This window comes from Gopherus evgoodei, chromosome 4 (genome assembly GCF_007399415.2).
Source record: "Gopherus evgoodei ecotype Sinaloan lineage chromosome 4, rGopEvg1_v1.p, whole genome shotgun sequence".
NCBI classification, from domain to species: Eukaryota; Metazoa; Chordata; order Testudines; family Testudinidae; genus Gopherus; species Gopherus evgoodei.
In genome coordinates, this window is record NC_044325.1 from 147112877 (window position 1) to 147128922 (window position 16046).

At 44.7% G+C, this 16046-nt stretch overlaps 1 protein-coding gene across 1 annotated transcript; it reads left to right on the forward strand.

The window, feature by feature from the left end:
* The first annotated feature begins 12401 nt into the window (after nt 1-12401).
* On the forward strand, nt 12402-13340 carry LOC115651282 (olfactory receptor 1052-like). Its single transcript, XM_030562221.1, has one exon. The coding sequence runs from the start codon at nt 12402-12404 to the stop codon at nt 13338-13340; it is 939 nt and encodes a 312-aa protein (XP_030418081.1).
* Nucleotides 13341-16046: the final 2706 nt, after the last annotated feature.

A 16046-nucleotide genomic window follows, 5' to 3' on the forward strand; every position in this document is an offset into this window, starting at 1 on the left:
GTGAGCAAAGCTTCAATAAGGGGAAGCCCTTCAGATTTTGTGGGAATAGGGGAAAATTTCCATGGCTGGGAGTTAACTACTTCGGGGGTATAGGGGGAGTGATCGCCTACGGTTATAGGGAGGGCTTGCAGAATTTGATCATGCAGTTTAAATTTTTTAATATCTGAGACACCTAGCAGGTTTTTTGATCCCAACAAGGCTTTTATTTTTCTTAGGTATTTTCCGTGGGCAATTTTAACCCAAACCACGGGTTTTTCTTGTACTGCATTGAGACCTTGAACAAACATAAAGGAGCCAGTAGGACAGTGGGGAACGTTGGGCTCAATAACGCTAACTTGAGCTCCAGTGTCTAATAAAAAGGAAGTGGGGGTGTCACTGTTAACTAACAGGGTGGCGTATGGGCGTTCATCGGTGGGATCTTTAATTTGGGCCAGGCAGCATCCGGCCCCTGTTCGTTTTTTGTCCTAACATAGTCCTCCCAATTTTTCCAGCCTAGCTGTTCGGCTACATTTTGCTGCTCTTGGTTTGACATTTTACGTAGGGCTTCTTTGGGGATCCCTTTGTTAAGAAGGAAGCCAAATAGTGCCCGTTCAGCTTTAGTTCGCTCAGGATATTTTGGGGGATTAAACTGACTTTTTGGAGGGTTTTTTGGTGGTGAATCAACTGGGAGAACAACAGGCGGGGGTGGCAGTAACAACTTAATTTTACTAACCACTTCAAATAACGTTAAGATGGGTCTGCGAACGGCCGCATGCAAGTGCAGCATGGTACCGGTGTCAGCTCCAGGGGCAGCTTCTAATGCCAAATTAACCGCCTCTGCTGAGACAGCAATTTGGGTGGGATCAGTAACGTATATAAAGGGTGTGGCCACCAATTGCTGTTGAATAGTTAAATTAAGTGGATTTTGTATTGGATCCCCCAGGGCTATGGAAGCTCCTGCAATTGCCCATATTAGATCGTGTGGAGTAACTAAGGTTGCCGGAGGGATATATAAACCTTTAAAACTGCCTTTCATTGCTAAAATGGCAGCTGCCGGGGTGGTAAGTGGCCAAATGCGATTATTTAATAAAGGGTGACCCGGGAAGCCTCGTGCCCAATTGGCCGTTTTGGCTAAGGTGCCGGCCTCCTCGCGGTCCACCAGTTCTGTTCCGTGTTCTAAGGCTAGCCGCCCGACCCAAACCATGGGTGCCTCGTCGGCTTTTCGTTGCGTTTCCTTTAAAAACTCTAAGTTCGGCCTTAGTACGTGTTCGCAGTTCAGTAACCTGCGTGGTGTTGCCTGTTTGTGCGTCTATTTTAGTTTTAGTTATTGCAATAGGCAAAGCTTCCGCTACGGTTTCAGATTCTGCAAATTCTGGAGCTGTTGGCAGAGCTGGATACAGAGGAGTTTTAGGAGCTTCATATGGGGGTGGCAAAATTTTCCGAGAGGGACTTGGGGGGGGGGGGGTAGTGATGGGCTCTACCTTTTCTGTCTTCTTCTCATTATTACCTTTAGGAGAGCCTGGGGCTGCCTGTTTAGCTGCAAACATTGTGCCTCCATGGAGGACAGAACACAGATCGAGGGCCTTGCATATCATGCTAAACAGGACGGTGGAAACATCCTCAGATTTATATTCATCGGGTCGCAATTTTTTGGTTTTCTTAATCAAATTTAATTCTTTTGTCATTTGGCATAATAATTTATGTGCCGGATCAGCAGGTATTACCCGAGGTGGGGGAATTAATTTGGAAACGGTGCCTCCAGATTTTTTAACAATGTTGCTACATTCTCTCCAAAGTTGAGAGGGATCTGCAGCACCGAGGTTTTCCACAGTCTCCGTGCACTGAGGCTGCAGGGAACAATCGGCTGGCTGACACCTAAAGCTCGGGTGGCACCGAAGGAGGCAACCCATATCTGCCAGGGTTAATGGTACAGTATAACCTTTTAGAGTTTTGCCCGAGCCAAGAGAACAGATCCATTCTATTTTTGGATTAGTCGAATTTTGGCTAGTAAGAAGGTGAAACTTCAAATGTTGGAACTGTTCAGTTTCATTATCTGTGCGATCTGCAGTGTGCCATGGGCATGGCCCAACCTCCGTGCATCCTGTTCGTGACGCCATGTAGATTGCCACGTACTTTTAGGAGCGAAAGAAGAATGCAGAGCTGTTATTTACCAGGCTGCACGTGGCAATAGACTGTATAGGTAAGGGATGCAAGGAGGGTCTGGGTCACGATGCAAACTGCAGGCACGCACACAACTAAAATTAATTAATTAAAAGTTTTATTGGGGATAGTTACAAGGGGTAGGAGAGCAGTGTATGATTAGCTAATAGGGTTAATGGAACTTAAAACATACAATGGCTAAAGTATTTACTATTAAACAATATTTATAAACAAAGATGCAGTAAACAATATTTATAAACACGAATGCAGCATTTAGTAATAACCAATACTTACGAATACAAACCAACTCATAACGACCGGCAAACGTAGAAACTCTGCTTAAAACACGTGAGCTGAGAGAGGCTTCGAGGTGATCAGGCTCGGTTACGGGTGTGTACAAGGTACACAGGATTCGTTTTTCTTTCTCCTCTTCTGCCTGCACATGGCAGACCAGCCTAAAATACCCACTATGACATCATAGAAGTGTCATAGGGGACGGGGCCCAAAAATTGTGTGTGTTCGTTTCTGATTGGTACAAGCAAAGTTTACACCAAGTAGGGGAGCAGGTGCCTGAAAGTCTGGCTTCACCCCCAAAAGGTGAGGAAATGCATATAGTTCAGAATGCCTTTAACACTTAATGACACAGGAAGAGGCCAGGGCAATACCGGTATGGGCAAGTCTTTTAGTATGCAGACTGGAACTTATCTTAACAGGCCATAGAATGTGCCTCAAAATAATTCCCATAGGAATTAGAGAAGATTTTTTAGTAAAACACCCAAGCTTGATTTTAAAATAGGCCAGTTGTGGAAAATCCAGCACAACCCTCAGTGAATTGCTCCAAACTCTGATGTTAAAAATGCTCCTCGCCTTATTTCCAATGTGTATTGGTCTAGCTTCAACTTCCAGCCATTGTCTGCTCATAACCTTTATCTGGTGAAGTGAAGATGGAGGCTTGCTGCAGCAAGGCTACAGGGCTCTCTGAGGTTTCCTCTGCCCCACATCCCTGTCCTGCCTGGCTGATGTCAAGGGAGCTCTGTGAGGTCACAGATGCCTCATTCATAGAATCATAGAATATGAGGGTTTGAAGGGACCTTAGGAGGTCATCTAGTCCAACCCCCTGCTCAAAGCAGGACCAATTCCCAACTCATTGTCTTTGCTGAATGGGCTGAGTTCCTGCCAAAAGCTTTTGTGAAGTCACTGCCAGACCCACCTTTCCCTGGCAGGCCTGACGCCTGCCCCTGGCCAGCCTAGCTGGATGTTTGAGCTGCACCCCGGATCACCCCACTTGCTCATTATTGATTCTGGGGAGCGAGCAGGATACCCAGTAAAACAGCAGGGTCTGTTCCTAGCCCCACACTGAGCTTTTCATAGAGGTTATGAAACAATTCGATCTCCTAATCTGGCCTCTATTTCACAGACTATGAAATTTCACAGACTATGAAATTTCACACATTTTGCACCATATTAAGCCCAATTGCTTGTAATTCACTAAAAGGCACCTTCCAGAATGGCAGGCAGTTGTGACGTGAGACACCAGGAAACAGAGACTCCACCTCTCCCCTGGGTAATTTGTTCCAGTGGCTAGTCTCCTTCAAAAATGTGTGCCTATGTCTCATTTGAATTTCTCTGGCATCAGCTGGCAGCTGTTGATTCTTCTTGTGCCTTTTTTGGCTAGATCGAATTAGTCCTGCCCTGTGAAATCCAATCTCCCCGTCCTTCTGGGACCCCCCAGCCAGGAGAACCCAGTAGGGGCCTCCTAGCTGTTTCTCTGCCCGGCTGGTGACAGGACTTCCTCTCTGTGGGGATATCAGATGCACCTGCAGAGGCAATGCAGAAGTGAGTGCGCTGCATCAGCCCGGCGTTGGGCTTAGGGCTTTGGCCCTGGCAGCTTCTGCTCCAGTCACATCTCTGGGTGTCCCGACTCAGAGGTTCTGCCCCCCTCTCCCCCCGTGGGGTCAGCCCGTGCTGGGGCACTGGGCTCTGGACTTTCATGCCCCTCCCTACTCCTGCTGATGCTCTGGGTGCCTGGGCTCGGGGCTTCTGCCTGGCATCTGAAGCGACAGCTCAGGGCTTCCCTTGCAGTTCCTTCTGGGGCTCAGGGGTCCATTTCTCTGGATGCCCCGAAAATGGTAGGAGCCAAGGTGCTCCCAAGTAGTTGGTAGGAGCTGAGGTGCTGACAACAGCAAGGACCCACCTGCACATCTGGGAACCTCCTCTAGCTTCAGAAAGGTTGCTGGCTGCTGCCCTTGGAGCCCAGATCTGAAGGCAACACACAAGTGAGGATGACAATCCTGTGACCCCCTCACAACAACCTCTGAACTCCCCCATTCTCCCAGTTTGGTCGGGACCCCCATGGTTACAATACCATGAAATGTCAGGTGGAAACATCTGAAATGTTGACATCGGTCAATTTCAAGGCGAGAGGGTTTGTAAATGAGTCAAAGTGAGCCCTGAATTTGGTAGGGACCTGGCTATAATGGAGGACCGAGCAGGTTTGCACTCTCTGTTCTCCTGAAAGGCCATGGAGAATTCCTGCTGCCTGAGAAACTTCCCAGAATAAGCTACCAGGATTGGGGGGAAATGGAGGAAACCAACCAAAGCCTGAGCTAGGATGGAGAGTATTGATCTAAGTGGTGTTTGAACTCCTCCACCCCCACCTGCCTGCCTGCAGTGAAACGGATAGACAGGCACTGATTTCTAGTTGTGAACTTGCTACAGACCGTGGGCTTCAGCACAAGCCATACAGCCCATACTCTGAACTCTTGGATAAACAGCAAAGCTGGCTTTTCTGAAACCTTTACCCCCAGTGCTCTGCATCCACTTGGGATTGTGCCCAGCAGAGGCTGGTGAAGGGGAGGGGAAGGGAGATGAGGCCATGCAAATGTTGTAGCATCTGCACTACCCCACAGACACACACACCCAGCAATGCAGGGCATAATATCCAGGACAGTAAATTATTTGGCCATAACCTACAAAATCTTCAGTGTTGAAAGTCCAATTTCGCTAGAAAACAATGGGAGGGAGGGGTTAGAGAGTTGCAGTAACCACCTGGACTTCCAGTCTCTGTCCAGGCACATCGCCCTCTCCAGAGTTCTCACTGCTATTGTCTCCAAACTGGTGATCCTGATGTAATGTGTGGTCACCTCCTGGCCTTTAGGGACATTGGCAGGATCTTCGCTGTTCCCAGCTGCAGCATCACCCTCATTATCCTGCCTGATAAGGATCCCACCAGGGCTCAGCTAAATGGCATGTGGCATGACAGGCTCTTTGCTGAGGGCCCTTGACAGCGCCCAATCGAGATCTGAATCGGACAGACACGTGCAGGTGCATTGCCTGACTTTTTACTGGACTCCTGGACTCTCTCATGCTGCTGCTTCAAATGTTCCTTCTCGCTCAGCGCTGAGAAGCAGAATGCTCCTTGCCCTTTGGCTGTGCGACACACAGACATCTAGTCCTGCTGCTCTGAAAGAAACCATCTTCACAGCTCTAATCCTGGCAGATATTGATTAAAATCTTGCCACGCTCCTCTAAGTGTATTTGTGATTGGACGTGCTTCTTGCTAGGGGGGATTTTCAGACACATGAACTGCATAACACAGAGGGAAAGACAAAAAGAAGCATAAACATGTCTAAGAACTTGGACAATATTTGAAGACCAGGCGATACAACTGGTATTTTAACGACACACTCACTCTACTTGTGCCTGACTTGAGATTCAGGAGGGATAGCTTAGTGGTTATGGCCTACTAAAGCTAGTATTGTGAGTTCAATCCTTGAGGTGGCCATCTAGGGAATAGAGGTAAAATTCGTCTAGGGATGGGTCAGGTTCTGCTTTGAGCAGGGGGTTGGCCTAGATACCTCCTGAGGTCCCTTCCAATCCTGCTATTCTATGAATTCTGTCCTCTCGTGTTGGCAGAACAAATAAACCCCACCTCCCATTACCCCTTACACAATCCCTTTGAGTTCAAGAAAGAGAGATCTCTCTCTTGCAACAAATTTTAACATTATGGGGCAAAGACTAAGATGAGTGGTCTATTATTCATTCTAATACCTGAGGAAAGCTCCAAAATCCATTCCGTCGACCAGGAGAAAAGATTGTTTTTCTGTTCTCAAAGTGCTGATGCTTTTGACCCCAAAATGTTGTCGTCATTTTCTCTCACAAAGTAACTTGCAGTGAAATGGGACCAACTATCCTGAACGCTACATGTCAGAGTTTGGGAATATCAAGATAGATCATCACCAGGCGTCAGTTGTCACGGATCCATCAGCATCAGCAGAGCTACGGTTATTTATACCAAGTGAGTGTCTGGTCCATTGTGCTGTAATGAGTTATAAGATTTCATATGCTGTGCATATGAAGATGAAAATAGTCTGTTTAAAATTACCCCTTAGTTTCAAAGAATCTTGTTAATGGAGGGTTTTTTCTTTTTTTCCCCTAAAAATGGGCTTCATTTATTTGAATATCAAACATTTTCATTTAAAATTTTCCAGAGTGGGTTTTGTGCTGGTGAAATATTCCCAGTCGACAGCCCTGGAGAGAGAAGATTGTGAAAAAAGACAGTACAGTATGGAATGGGCTTCCCCAGTGCGCCATTCTCTGCCCGCATGGAAGGTCTCATGGGTTTGGGGTCGATACACACCGATAATGGAATGAAATCTCTCTTGCATAGTTGACTTTTCTTCTTAGTTTGAAGCGGGAGAAGGAACAGGAACATCTGGACCCACCTAGCTTCCAAGGGAACCATCTTTCTTGATGCTGTTTGACCTGCAATACATTGTGGCCCTTTAGGTGGAGATTCTCTAGAAAGCTGCTTTATGACTCTACTACTCACTCATGGAAAATTATAGAGATTTGTAGCCATAGGTTGTACAGTCTGTTCAATATAATGTTTTTTTCTCTTGATGTTTTCTGATGGGTTCCTGTTATGGTGAAATGTGATTAGTCCAAACAGGACAATTCAAACGTGTGCGTGTCTGTGTGTGCGCACATCTGTTTTAATTTTTCACATTGATAAGGTAAAGAATTGTGGAAATCTAGTACCAAAATAGTCACATTACTAGGAAATGGGGCTTCCAGACGAGCGTGACTTTATGCTTCCATATGGAAATTTTGATTCCTATCCTTGGTGTTTCTTTGTCTTGTGGAGAAATTTTGTTATTGGTGACCTTGTTCATAACCATAGATGGGCAAATCTGAAAAAAACTAGAAGCTGTAATAAAAAGCAGCCAAAGAAGACCAGTTTGTGCAAAAGATGCATATCTCGGGGAAATGATGGAATGTTCATGCAAATATGTTGTTCACCGTGTTTTTAGTTTTTAGTTGCAAGACTTGAACCAAAAATGATCTCAAAGTACTGAAGTGCTTGAATGAAAAGTCCACCAGCTATTCCAGTTTATACCAGCAGAGGATCTGGCTCTATAACTTTATCTTTAAAGAGATTTCGAGTAGGAGCCCACGTAGAGAGATGGTTGGGTGGGTCTGGCTGTATTTTGCATTGGCTGAGTTGGCCAGTGGACTGGTCATACTATTTTGTTATAGACGTTGTTTCTACTCATCAGTTAAAGGCAGGTTAAGCTGTCACAAACATCTTGGGATTTTAGACCCTGCTTTCAATTTCCTGATTTCAGTGCATTCAAAATCTCATACTGAATAGTTCAGTAAAAGAGGAAGTGTTGTTTTCTCCTCTTTGAATTCACAACGAATTATAAATGTATATGAACTTTACTAATCTCTTTGCCTTGAAGATCTCCTCTTTTAGGGAGTGCAGAAGGTTCAAATACACTGAGTGTTCCCTTGCCTTGCTACTCACTCTGCTAGCTGGAAAGGTGATTAAATCTGATATTAACAAACAGCCTGATCCAAAGCGCACTGAAATCAATGGAAAAACTCCCCTTGGCGTCAATCTGTTTTGGATCAGAACCTCCTACAGTGAGTGGGAACACTACATTCCTAGGAAAGAGATGAAAATTGCCCTCCTCTCACAAAAACAAACAAATCGCTTTTGCACTGAACTTTTCCATGAAAATGTCAGCATTTTTACAACAAATTAAATTAAATAATAATCATCAACACAAAGATTGTTATTCGGGAGTCCTAGCAATGTAGAGTGGAAAGGACCTCTTGGAGTCAGGTCAGGCTCCCCATGCTGGGGCAAGACCAAGTAACACCAAGTAAATATCCCAATGGGTGTTTCTTTGACCTGTTCTCAAACACCTTTAACACTGAGCAGTCCACATGTTGATCTGTCTAGCTGAAGTTCCTCATGCTTCCCTTCTCCTTTATAGGCCAGTCTTGTTGGTTCAACTACATCTCCCAGTTGCTCCATTTCAAAACTAAAATACTTCAGATTTCAGCCAAAATAGTTTGGATTTGGGGTTTTATTCATAAAAGCTCAACACTTCCCAAGGGGATAGGTGGGAATTTTGACCAGCTCTACATAAAAAGCCTCTCTTAACAGTGAGGGTAATTAATGCTTGGGATGATTTACCAAGGGTCGTGGTGGATACTCAGTTTATGGACACTTTTTAATTCAAGACTGGATGATTTTTTAAAAGATATGCTCTACTTTACAGTGAAAAATATTAGAAAAAAATTATGACCTGTTTTATACAAGCAATTAGACTAGATTGGGGGGGTTGAATTTATCGTCTGCGAACACCTTGGGATCCACAGACTATATCTAAGGGGTCCTCCAAAGGTTGTTATTACCATAGAAGACTGCTTTTCAACCTGTGGTCTGTGGATTCCTAGGGGTCCACAGATTGTGTCTACAATTTCCACCTCCATTCAAAATGTTTGATTCATCCGCAAATGAGAAAAACATCCACTGGTCTAGATAATCAAAATGATTCCTTTGGGCTTTGGAATCTATGACTAAATTAAATTTCCATTGTTTCGGCATCTCTTAAGAGATAACACGAGTCTTATAGACTTTAAGGTCAGAAGGGACCATTATGATCATCTAGTCTGATCTCCTGCACAATGCAGGCCACAGAATCTCACCCATCCACTCACTTCTAGAACAAACCCCTAACCTATGTCTGAGTTATTGAAGTCCTCAGATTGTGGTTTGAAGACCTCAAGGTGCAAAGAATCCTCCAGCAAGTGACCCGTGCCTCATGCTGCAGAGGAAGGCGAAAAACCTCCAGGGCCTCTGTCAATCTGCCCTGGAGGAAAATTCCTTCCCGACCCCAAATATGGCAATCAGTTAAACCTTGAGCATGTGGGCAAGACTCACCAGCCAGCACCCAGGAAAGAATTCTCTGTAGTAACTCAGACCCCAACCCATCTAACATCCCATCACAGACCACTGGGCATACTTACCTGCTGATAATCAAAGATCAATTGCCAAATTAATTGCCATAATTAGGCTATCCCATCATACCATTCCCTCCATAAACTTATCAAGCTTAGTCTTAAAGCCAGATATGTCTTTTGCCCCCACTACTCCCCTTGGAAGGCTGTTCCAGAACTTCACTCCTCTAATGGTTAGAAACCTTCGTCTAATTTCAAGTCTAAACTTCCTGGTGTCCAGTTTATATCCTTTTGTTCTTGTGTCCACATTGGTACTAAGCTTAAATAATTCCTCTCCCTCCCAAATATTAATCCCTTTGATATATTTATAAAGAGCAATCATATCCCCCCTCAACCTTCTTTTGGTTAGGCTAAACAAGCCAAGCTCTTTGAGTCTCCTTTCATAAGACAGCTTTTCCATTCCTCGGATCATCCTAGTAGCCCGTCTCTGAACCTGTTCCAGTTTGAATTCTTCCTTCTTAAACATGAGAGACCAGAACTGCACACAGTATTCCAGATGAGGTCTCACCAGTGCCTTATATAACGGTACTAACACCTCCTTATCTTTGCTGGAAATACCTCGCCTGATGCATCCTAAAACCGCATTCGCTTTTTTAACGGCCATATCACATTGGCGGCTCATAGTCATCCTGTGATCAACCAATATTCCAAGGTCTTTCTCCTCCTCTGTTACTTCCAACTGATGCGTCCCCAATTTATAACTAAAATTCTTGTTCTTAATCCCTAAATGCATGACCTTGCACTTTTCACTATTCAATTTCATCCTATTACTATTACTCCAGTTTATGAGATCATCCAGATCTTCCTGTATGATATCCCAGTCCTTCTCTGTGTTAGCAATACCTCCCAGTTTTGTGTCATATGCAAACTTTATTAGCACATTCCCACTTTTTGGGCCAAGGGCAGTAATAAAAAGGTTACGTAAGATTGGTCCCAAAACTGATCCCTGAGGAACTCCACTAGTAACCTCCTTCCAGCCTGACAGTTCACCTTTCAGTACGACCCGTTGTAGTCTCTTCTTTAACCAGTTCCTTATCCACCTTTCAATTTTCATATTGATCCCCATCTTTTCCAATTTAACTAATAATTTCCCATGTGGAACCATATCAAATGCCTTACTGAAATCGAAGTAAATTAGATCCACTGTGTTTCCTTTCTCTAAAAACTCTGGTACCTTCTGAAAGGAGGAGATATCAGGTTGGTTTGGCACAATCTACCTTTTGTAAAACCATGTTGTATTTTGTCCCAATTACCATTGGCCTCAATGTCTTTAACTACTTTCTCCTTCACAATTTTTTCCAAGACCTTACATACTACAGATGTCAAACTAACAGGCCTATAGTTACTCGGATTACTTTTTTTCCCTTTCTTAAAAATAGAAACTATGTTAGCAATTCTCCAGTTGTACGGTACAACCCCTGAGTTTACTGATTCATTACAAATTCTTGTTAATGGGCTTGCAATTTCATGTGTCAGTTCCTTTAATATTCTTGGATGAAGATTACCTGGGCCCTCTAATTTTGTCCCATTAAGCTGTTGGAGTTTGATTTCTACCTCAGATGTGGTAATATATACCTCCATATCCTCATTCCCATTTGTCATCCTACCATTATCCCTAAGCTCCTCATTAGCCTTATTAAAGACTGAGGCAAAGTATTTGTTTAGATATTGGGCCATGCCTAGATTATCCTTAACCTCTATTCCAGCCTCAGTGTTTAGCGGTCCCACTTCTTCTTTCTTTGTTTTCTTCTTATTTATATGGCTATAGAACCTTTTACTATTGGTTTTAATTCCCTTTGCAAGGTCCAACTCTACATGGCTTTTAGCCTTTCTCACTTCATCCCTACATGTTCTGACCTCGATAAGGTAGCTTTCCTTGCTAATCCCGCCCATCTTCCAGTCCTTGCAGACTTTCTGCTTTTTCTTAATCACCTCTCTGGGATGCTTGCTCATCCAGCTTGGTCTACAACTCCTGCCTATAATTTTTTCCCCTTTCTTGGGATGCAGGCTTCTGATAGTTTCTGCAACTTTGACTTGAAGTCATGCCAGGCCTCCTCCACCTTTAGATCCACAAGGTCTTCAGTCCAATCCACTTCCCTAACTAATTTCCTTAATTCTTTAAAGTTTAGCCCTTTTGAAATCCAAAACCCTAGTCCCAGATCTACTTTTGTTTATCCTTCCATTTAGTTTGAATGGAATTAGCTCATGATCACTCAAAGCAAGGTTGTCCCCTACAACCATTTCTTCTATGAGGTCCTCACTACTCACCAAAACCAAATCTAAAATGACATCCTCTCTTGTTGGTTCTTAAACTACTTGGTGAAGAAATCCTTTCAGCTATCACATCCAGAAAAATCTGAGCCCTATTATTATTACTAGCACTTGTCCTCCAGTCTATATCTGGGAAGTTAAAGTCTCCTATGATCACACAATCCCTATTAGTATTTACTTCATTAAAAACATTAAAGAGATCTCTATCCCTATCCAAATCAGATCCTGGCAGTCTGTAGCACACCTCAAGTGCTATCTCAGGGGAGGCTCTAGTAGCTTTCTTTCCCAATGGGATTTTTGCCCAGACAGACTCTGTCTTATCCATTCCATCACTTCTTATTTCTTTACAGTTAATCTCATCATTGATATACAATGCTACTCCACCACCTTTGCCTTTATCTCTGTCTTTCCTAAACAGCACATAGCCTTCAATACCTATACTCTAGTCATGACTACTATTCCACCATGTTTCTGTTAGCCCTATAATATCTGGTTTCATTTCCTGCACCAGTAGCTCTAGTTCCTCCATTTTGTTACCTAGGCTCCTCACATTAGTGTACAGACATCTTAATTTTTGCCGTTTGGCTTCACTGTACATCAGATTTATTGTTGTGGTACCCACTGCTTCTATCCCCTCCTCTGCCTCTTCTTTGACACAGAGCACAGTGACAGGAGAAATGGCTCCTGGAAACTGCACCAGAGTCACTGGCTTCATTTTCCGGGGAATAACTGACAGTCTAACGCTGCAAAACATCCTCTTTGTGTTCTTCTTTGCTATTTATTTCTGCACTCTGGTGGGAAATGCCTGGATGATTGTGCTGATTAGCGTTGACTCTCACCTCCACAGCTCCATGTACTTTTTCCTCAGCAACTTGTCCCTCTTAGATGTTGTCTGCTCCTCTGTGATTGCCCCCAAGGCGATGCTCAGTTCCCTAGTGAGGAGTAAAGACATTTCTTTCCCTGGGTGTGTGGTTCAGTTTTTCCTCTTTTCCTGTGCCAGCAATGAGCTTTGCCTCCTGGCTGTGACGGCCTATGATCGCTTTGTGGCCATCTGCAACCCATTGCTTTATTATGTCATCATATCCAAGAGAGTCTGCTTCCAGCTGGTGGCTGGCTCTTCCCTAAGCGCCTGTGTCAATGCCACTGTGCATACGTGTAGTGAATTCAGTCGGTCCTTCTGCCACTCCAGTGTCCTCGATCATTTCTTCTGCCATAATCGCCCACTCCAAGAAATCTGCTCTGACTTTCGTATCAATAAGCGAGTGCATTTCATCTTTGAAGACATTGAAACAATAGGCACCATTTTCACCATCCTCATCTCCTTCATTTACATCATCTTTGCCATCCTGAGGATCCGCTCCACGACAGGAAGGCACAAAGCCTTCTCCACCTGCGCCTCCCACCTGACTGTCGTTTCCTTGTTATATGGGACCCTGATCTTTACATATTTACGACCCTCATCTGGCAGCTCAGTGGACTGGGAGAAAATGGTGGCCGTGCCCGTTACTCTTGTGATCCCCGTGATGAAGCCCCTGATCTACAGCCTGAGGAACAAGGAGGTGAAGGACACCCTGAGGAGGACAATACACCAGAAAATTATTCCTCGCTGGATGTAAATATGGGGACTGGTTTTTCTGATCAGTACTGGAGTGCAGATATGAGCTAGTTCTCACTCATTAAGTCATTGTGCAGAAATTTCTGTCATCATGTGACTTACAGGAGAAAACAATGTGCAAATGAAACTTGAGCCCAATTAATGAAGGAAGGCTCCATTTCCCTTGAAAAACAGTGTCCAGTAACTGTGTTACAGCTTCTCTTTTATACACTGATATGTGACTTCTCCAATATAGACCACAAGCTTAATATGAGTCAACAGTGTGATACTGTTGCAAAAAAAGCAAACATGATTCTGGGATGCATTAACAGGTGTGTTGTAAACAAGACACGAGAAGTCATTTTTCCGCTTTACTCTGCGCTGGTTAGGCCTCAACTGGAGTATTGTGTCCAGTTCTAGGCACCGCATTTCAAGAAAGATGTGGAGAAATTGGAGAGGGTCCAGAGAAGAGCAACAAGAATGATTAAAGGTCTTGAGAACATGACCCATGAAGGAAGGCTGAAGGAATTGGGTTTGTTTAGTTTGGAAAAGAGAAGACTGAGAGGGGACATGATAGCAGTTTTCAGGTATCTAAAAGGGTGTCATCAGGAGGAGGGAGAAAACTTGTTCACCTTAGCCTCCAATGATAGAACAAGAAGCAATGGGCTTAAACTGCAGCAAGGGAGATTTAGGTTGGACATTAGGAAAAAGTTCCTAACTGTCAGGGTAGTGGAATAGATTGCCTAGGGAAGTTGTGGAATCTCCATCTCTGGAAGTATTTAAGAGTAGGTTAGATAAATGTCTACTAGGGATGGTCTAGACAGTATTTGGTCCTGCCATGAGGGCAGGGGACTGGACTCGATGACCTCTTGAGGTCCCTTCCAGTCCTAGAGTCTATGAGTCTATCTCCCCCTGTGTGTTCAACCTTTTGAATTTTATGTTGGTTAACTTAGCAGCTGATATAAAGAGGAGATGCTCAGACTGTAATTATTTCCGTTTGTCACCCCTATTATCTCAGTTCCCACAGCCCCCTCCCCCACCCAAATCACTGAACAATTAAAGGGAGGTGAACACGGAGAGGTGTTTTTATAGAAAGATAGTCAGACAGATGGTTCTGTTCGGGGACACACAGGTAGACACTAGACAGATGGATGTTTTTCTGTAGGGCTAGATAGACAGAGAGACATGGTTATGTCTGGGGTTAGATAGACAGAAACACGTCATTAGACATACGCAGGAGAAAGGAAGGATGCCAGAGGTTATCACAGTCACCTAAGACTTGAGGGGTCTGAGTTTAAATTCCGCCTCCACTGCAGACTTCCTTTGCAAACTTGAGAAAATCACTTAGGGCCAGATTTTTTAAAGGGATTTCAGTTCCTAATTCCCATTGACTTCAATGGGATTTATGTGGCCTAAATACCTTTAAAAACCTGGGTTTAGTCTCCCTTTGCCTTTGTTTGTCACTTGTAACATGGAGGTAAGAGAAGGAGTGTGGTAAGCAAGACATGAGAAGTGATTCTTCTGCCCTACTCCGCACTGAGTAGGCCTCAGCCGGAGTATTGTGTCCAGTTCTGGGCACCACTTTTCAGGAAAGATGTGGACAAATTGCAAAGAGTCCAGATAACAGCAACAAAAATGCAAATGCCATGTCTCCATGTGGCTCGCAGAAGCAACGGCACATCCCCAATCCCGCTTCCATGTGTAGGGAAAGCCAGGAGGCTCGACACGCTGCCCATGCCCCGAATACTGGCCCTGCAGCTCCCATCGGCTGGAAACCATGGTCAATAGGAGCTGCATGGGCATCGTCTGCAGACGGGCAGTGCACAGAGCCTCCTGCCTGCATCTCCCTTTCTATGCCCCACCCGTGAGCCCCCTTCCACTCTCTATACCCTTTATCCCAGCCCAGAGCACCCTCCTGTACCCAAACTCCTCATCCCCAACCCCACCACAGAGCTCACATTTCCCAGCCCTCGTGCTCTCCCACACCCCAGCTCCAATTTTGTGAGCATTCATGGCCCTCCATACAATTTCTATACCCTGATGTGGCCCTTGAGCCAAAAAGTTTGCCCATCCCTTGTCTAAGGCCACCAAATGTTCGCAGTTACATGTCCAATGATGCCATCCTCCATCACTCACTGGTTAAATCTTCAAACAAGCCCCTCTCTCCCATTCTGACCCCACACTCGGGAGGAGCTCCCTGTAAACATCAGCAAAACGACCTCCTCATCCCAGGGGCTCTTTGACTCTTTACTTATTCCCATGTCCCAGCAGGCTTGCCATCTCCTTCGCTGCTGCAATGTACCAGTTCCATGGTAAGCTTTGCTAGGTGCAGGCTGTGAACCCACAGTGTTAATCTTAGGTAAATTTTGTGAGTCAGGCCTGGCCTGTTTGATAATACCTGCCAGTGACTTTGCAGCACAGCCATAATCACTGTCTTTTCAGTTACGGTGACCTCTTCACGCACCTCAATGCTCTCGAGTGGAATATCCCTATGTCATTCGGGCCTCAGATCCATAACAGGCTGTCTTACAATTCTCTGCACAGAATATCATCTTGACAATGGCTTCACTATTGTGATGCACTTTTAACCTGTTTATATGCACAGTCCGAGATGCATCCTTACTGTGGGGCCCGCATACATTGCAGGTAACAGCGTGACCCCCTCCCTACCACGTCAGAAGGCCCCTCCCATCAGTTTTGCAATTTGTACTTTTCCAGGAGGAGTAAC